Source organism: Brassica oleracea, chromosome C2 (assembly GCF_000695525.1).
Source record: "Brassica oleracea var. oleracea cultivar TO1000 chromosome C2, BOL, whole genome shotgun sequence".
Taxonomy (NCBI): domain Eukaryota; kingdom Viridiplantae; phylum Streptophyta; class Magnoliopsida; order Brassicales; family Brassicaceae; genus Brassica; species Brassica oleracea.
In genome coordinates, this window is record NC_027749.1 from 18,811,350 (window position 1) to 18,817,645 (window position 6,296).

General features: G+C 28.7%; 1 protein-coding gene and 1 long non-coding RNA gene across 6 annotated transcripts in view; one reads left to right on the forward strand and one right to left on the reverse strand.

The window, feature by feature from the left end:
* Positions 1 to 6,296, forward strand: part of LOC106320499 (NADH-cytochrome b5 reductase 2-like) — a 26,438-nt gene that overhangs the window by 13,969 nt on the left and 6,173 nt on the right. The window contains exons 1-7 of one of the 4 annotated variants that reach the window (XM_013758883.1): positions 7 to 72; positions 156 to 245; positions 336 to 422; positions 504 to 604; positions 698 to 763; positions 846 to 932; positions 3,193 to 3,219. The exons of 1 other annotated variant lie outside the window; for it this stretch is intronic. In XM_013758883.1, the coding sequence (XP_013614337.1) occupies positions 12 to 72; positions 156 to 245; positions 336 to 422; positions 504 to 604; positions 698 to 763; positions 846 to 932; positions 3,193 to 3,210 (510 nt within the window). In that variant the 5' untranslated portion in view covers positions 7 to 11 and the 3' untranslated portion in view covers positions 3,211 to 3,219. Of the gene's footprint in view, positions 1 to 6; positions 73 to 155; positions 246 to 335; positions 423 to 503; positions 605 to 697; positions 764 to 845; positions 933 to 3,192; positions 3,220 to 6,296 lie in introns of those variants that run through there. 2 more of the 4 variants (XR_001265855.1, XR_001265854.1) reach the window with 2 other exon arrangements.
* On the reverse strand, positions 1,812 to 3,715 carry LOC106320519. 2 transcript variants are annotated; one of them, XR_001265857.1, is made up of 5 exons: positions 3,474 to 3,715; positions 3,268 to 3,371; positions 2,913 to 3,126; positions 2,547 to 2,621; positions 1,812 to 2,448 (listed from the first exon to the last, which is right to left on the reverse strand). It is a non-coding gene; the product is annotated as an uncharacterized LOC106320519 (long non-coding RNA). The 2 variants fall into 2 exon arrangements; XR_001265856.1 differs by having other exon boundaries at positions 3,268 to 3,714.

Sequence of the window (6,296 nt, forward strand, 5' to 3'; positions counted from 1 at the left end):
TGGTCTACACCATGTTTCTTGGTTTCAGTCTCTTCCTAGTGAAGCTGAGCTCAATCATGCCTCTGATACAAGGTTAAAGCTTTGAGTTTTTTTTTTTTTTTTCACTTAATGAGACACTGTGTAATAACCTGTTCTTGTCACTTTTGAGAGTTCAGTTCAAGAGCTGAGCAGAATGATGTTGCAACATATCTTGTGCTTTTCATTTGTTGGACCTTGGGATCCATCTCAAGGTTTATACAACCCTGGTAAAATAGCTAGACACCACACTCCTGAAGTTAGTCAATCTTGTAAGGTTGTAGCTGAATATATGATGATCATTCCTCGCTGCTCTTTAGATGAAAAGATTAAGCTTTGGCTTTTTCTTCCTGGGTGTCATTCATCAATCTCTGATACAGCTCAGGCTTCTGTCTCAAAACTTAGAGGTACTATTTTCCTAATGATTCATTGATCTTATTTGCCTTAACATCTATTCCTATAGCTTCTGCTATTCATTATTGTTTCAGACGCACGTTACAGAGCAAGAGCGATTCTTGAGAATCCAACAGACAAGACAAAGGTGCATCTCATTTACGCCAATGTCACATACAATGACATTCTCTTAAGGGTATAAACTGTCTCTCACCTTTCTGACTCTTTATGTTTTCATAGACTCTTTTCAAACAACTAAATATTATGTGAATGAACACTCTTTTTTCAGGAAGAATTGGAGAGTCTTACAGCCAATTATCCAGATCAATTCAAAATCTACTATGTTTTGAACCAGGTTAGCCACCAAATCCAAATGTTTAGGCGTTTATCTAATTTAACTTGCATGTTTAAACTTTTTTGTGTGTGGTGATGATTAGCCTCCTGAGACATGGGATGGTGGTGTTGGATTTGTGTCAAAGGATATGATCCAGGCTCATTGCCCTGCACCTGCATCCGATATTCAGGTAAGCCCCTATCCTCTGTTCTTCTTGATCTTGAACATACCTGATTATTGTCAATGTTTGAAGCAAAACTAAGAACACTTCAAGTTAATAAATATTTCAATGGTGTTTAAAATTCTTCTAAATCTCTAATGCATTACTTTAATTTGTTTCTTTCATGTTTGTTTAAAATTTCTAATTATAAATTTTTATTTCTATTTTTCATTTGTTTTTATGTCATATTTGTTTAAATGTTATGAAATCCAATAATTTATAAGTTTTGTAATATTTAAATTTAATAATTCAGTTTCTAAAAAAAAAAAAATTTGAGAACCTCATAAGGGTTCTCCCATTGGACCTTCACACAACTAATTACATTAATAGGAGTTTAAAACTCCATAAAATACACAATTAACTATTAAATTAATTTTAAGAACCCATTAAGGGTTCTAACCAATGGAGGTGTTCTTAGAGTTTACATATTCGTTGGAATCCTGTGGGATTGCCTTTGCTAATTACTTCTACCGTTTTCTCTAATTTTTGGAGGGGCCCCACTTATCAGCTTTGGTTACAAATTACAATATATAAAAACTCAGAGAATGAAATGATAGTCTCATGTAGAACTTGCCTACAATCTCTGGCCGTGTAATTGATGGATTATGACTGCTTTAGCAATATTTATTGGGATGCCTTTTGGCACGCATTTGTCATGGGAAGCCACCATTTGGTAAATGGTCATACTGTGCTGATACAGCGATTGCTAAATCAAACTTTTATTAATCCAAAAAAAATAACATCACAGAAGTTGTATAGAACCAATTTGTCTAACTCGTTAATTTTATTGGCTAGTATTTTGCACTTTGTGTCTGGCGTTTTCCATTGGTGGATCAGTAAGACTGTCACTTTCACTAAAATTTGTTATACAACTACAGATACGCAGAGTATAAGTTGAAGATCTGGAAAAACGTTTAGAAGGCAAAACACATGCCAAACAACAATAACCAAAACCCTATTTTTTTTTAATTTGGTATTGCTTTTTCATCAAGACAATGAAACCGATGTACAAACAGCATAACATCAAATTATAACTCTTTTTCTCTATTGATTAAAAACTTTTTTCCCCTTTTTTCATTTAGCTGCCGTTTTTGTTGCGGTTTTAGACATCAACGATGGCTTTACTACACACTCTTCGGGAGAGATTGTCTGATCTTGAAAACTGTCCCCGCCGTTCTAAGAGCATGCCCTGCTGCTCCAAGCTCTGTGTTTGTCTGCTCGTCACCTCTGCTGTCTTTGCACCACACCTAAAAAATAATATCAGAAACATTAACAGCCAATCAATATAGCACTGAACACAACAATAGATTTTGTAATCTTCTTAAGACTTATCTGTGACGACAATTCAGTAGTGACAGTTGAAGATGCTACCATAATGTTCCTTCCCTTTACTTCAATGGCATCACAAACCATGTATAACAAACACATGATAAAACAGAGTGCAGATTCAAGTTGGATAACACTCACGCGAACAGTTGTCACACTCCTGTGTGAGAAAAGTGAACAAACAATCATTTATCACATACATAACTAAACCCAACTTCTAGTGATTAACGTTTATATAGTACTTTATATGTAACACACCTGTCAATATTCAAGTTAACCATTATACGTTCTGTGGTCTTCTCTCATCGTTGAAGATAGTTTTGATGCCTCTCACTTCCCCAAAAAAAAAAAAAACAATGGTAGCGGATGTAGTTCTTGTTGGAAAACATAGATACTGAACATAAACACGGTGTTGTTTAAGGTTGGAGACAGAATTGGTAAATCGGTGTTAGTTTTTGCAAGCATGAGCAGCTGCTAACACAAATCATTATACAAAACATGAGAAACAAAATAATATTCATATTACCTAGAAGCTAACTGAGTATATTTGCCAACCAGCTTCTATGCTGCTAAGATTTTGTCCGAATGCACAAACAAAAGAAAAAGAAAGAAACTGTGACTCACTTAGGTTCTGCAGATTTAGGGAACGGGACAGTTGTATGCTTCTTCTTGCAGTATCTTTTGACTGAACTTGCTCTAAGACATCAACTTCCTTTGTCCTCATCATGGGAATGGTTCCTTGGACATATTTACCATAACTGAGGCATATGTATGTCCCCTCTTCTGACTTGGTAGAAGACACTTTGTTGGTACTACCGCTTGAAGACGGTGGAAACGTCTAAAGAATTAAACCACCAGCAGAAAAATGGACAAAAATAATTTTGACTATGTAATATGGATTCAGGACGGTGGAAACGTTTAAAGAAGTAACTGGTGAAAGACTCTTCTTATGAACAAAAGGCGGATGTAAATAACATACCTGAGAGTTTAGTAGGACTGTAGGAGCACTCCACCCTGGCCGACATTCATAGCCTCACAAAAACGAAGCAAACAAACTTGAACACTGAAGAAGGAGTGGTTAGTCTGGAAATCGGAGAGGAAGACCGAAACATTAACCATATTTCACAGAATTAATTTACTGGTTAGCTTTAAAGAATGAGAGGATGATTATCGAAGGAGGAAAACCTCCACCGCCTTGCAGATCCAGAAATCGCATTGAATACAGATCGTTTGTGAGAGAGTAATGGAGGGTTTTAAGATGAAAAACCGGTTAAGATGATGGAAGGTCGATTTGGAAGACATAATCGACATGGTTGTTCTTGAGCGGTCAAGAAGGAGAAAACGGAGTAAACCCTAACCGAGAAGGGGTATTGGACAAAAAGCCCCAACAAATTACACAGAAGCCAGCCCAGAAAAAAATAAAATCCCGATCGAAGTTAATAAACAATTAAATGAAACGCGACGTTTAAATTAGTGGGACAGGTGTCCGCTCTCCTCTCTCCAATTGATGACGTGGCGCCCCGAGAAGGGAATCACGCTCTTCTTTATGTTACTAGGAGTTAACCTTTTGATTTACAAATTTTAACTATATAGTTTTTTTTACATTGTATTCTAAACAACATCAAAATTTTAAATTGTACGTTTGTGTGAATATATATTTCCTTAGGAAAAAAAAGAAAACTATACATTTTTCAAATAGATGTTTAATATAGTTTTTCATTTTTTTATATTTCTATATTTATTTTTTCTAAATTTCTTGATTTTATATCAATGATAATATTATGATATATATTTAATGTTATATTTTTATTTTTTATATACTATATTTACTAATTATTTATTTTTTCTCATATTTTTACTTATTATAATATGTAACATTTCTATCTCTTATATTGTATATTTACTTACTATTTATTTTTTTCTATATTGTATATATTTACTTATAAAAGTATTTGTAAATAATAAAAATGTAAAAAAAATACATTTTTCAGATAGATATTTGATGTTAGTTTTTATTTCTTATATTGTATATTTACTTATTATTTATTTTTTCTTATATTGTATATTTGTTTTTTTTATTCTAATGTTATGATAGATGCTTAATGTAATATTTTTATTTCTTATACTTAATTATTGTTGTAAAAAAAATATACTTAATTATTAATTATTTTACTATACATTTTTCAGATTGATGTTTAATTTAGTTTTTTCAGTTTTAATATTGTATATTTACTTATTGTGTATTTTTCATTATATTGTTTATTTATTAATTCTAATATTATGATAGGTATTTAATATAATATTTCTATTTGTTAAATTGTATATTTACTTATTATTCATTTTACCAAACATTTTTTTTTCAGAGAGATGTTTAATTTAGTTTTTTCAGTTTTAATATTGTATATTTACTTATTATTCATTTTACCAAACATTTTTTTTTCAGAGAGATGTTTAATTTAGTTTTTTAATTTTTTAATTGTATTTTACCTATTTTTTATTTTTTCTTATATTGTATATTTATTTATTTTAATTTTCTTCCTTTTATACCAAATAAAAGTATTATGATAGAGGTTTAATGTGATATTTTTATTTCTTGTATTGTATGCTTGTTTTACTTATATTGTATATTTACTTATAAAATATTTGAAAATAATAAAAATGTAAAACTATGAATTTTTCAAATAGATGTTTAATGTAGTGTTTCTATTTCTTATATTGTATATTTACTTATTATTTATTTTTTCTTATATTGTATATTTATTTATTTTAATTTTCTTCCTTTTATACCAAATAAAAGTATTATGATAGAGGTTTAATGTGATAATTTTCAGATAGATGTTTAATGTATTTTTTGTATTTTTTGTATTTCTTATATTGTATATTTACTTATTATTTTTTTATGTTTTATATTTACTTATTGTTATATTATAATAAATTTTTAGTGTAATATTTTTATGTTGTATATTCACTTATTATTTATTTAACTATACATTTTCAGATATATGTTTAATTTACTTTTTTCATTTTATATATTGCATATTTACTTATTATTTTTTTATGTTTTATATTTACTTATTGTTATATTATAATAAATTTTTAGTGTAATATTTTTATGTTGTATATTCACTTATTATTTATTTAACTATACATTTTCAGATATATGTTTAATTTACTTTTTTCATTTTATATATTGCATATTTACTTATTATAATTTTCTTGCTTTTATATCAAATGCTAATATTATGATAGATGTATAATTTAATATTTCTATTTACTATATTGAATATTTACTCTTTTTTCCGCTGAAATGAACCCTTTACGGAAGCTCAAAAGGTCTCTTTTATTAGTATCTACTAGGGATTAACCCGGGCTACGCCCGAGATTTTTATTTTTTTCTAATTTAAGTTGTTAAATTATTTATATTTAGGTTATGATATATATTTATATAAATGTTTAGATACATGTCATAATTAAAATTTATTTTTAAATTTTAACACGTTAAATTAACATATTTTTTACTATTTAAATATTTTTTTGTAATTTTGTTGGCTATCTAGTTATCATATTTAGCAAAACTATTTGTTGAGTGTTAGAATAAATGTTTTACATATTTAATTAAACTGCAGAGTATTTTCGGATCGACCACATGCTCAACAATCGATCGTAAAAAGATGGTCGATCTCCTTGGCCAGGTAAGTACAATTTTAGCAAAAATATCTTTGATTTTCAAATATTAAGTATATAACTATTCTTTTGAATATTTTTTTTTTGAATTGTATTTTTTGATTAAATTATTGTATTATAATGATTATGTAAATATTTTTTGTGATGTTTGAATTTGTGCTAGTATACTTAACCTAGATGATATTGATGTCTAACAAATTTTTTTTTCTGGAAATAAAAAATAATGATATATCAAAACGTATCTAATACTTGTTAAATGATAGTATAATGTAAATTACATCCATTATTTGAAAATAACCATTTGTTGTTTTTATTTTTTTTAAA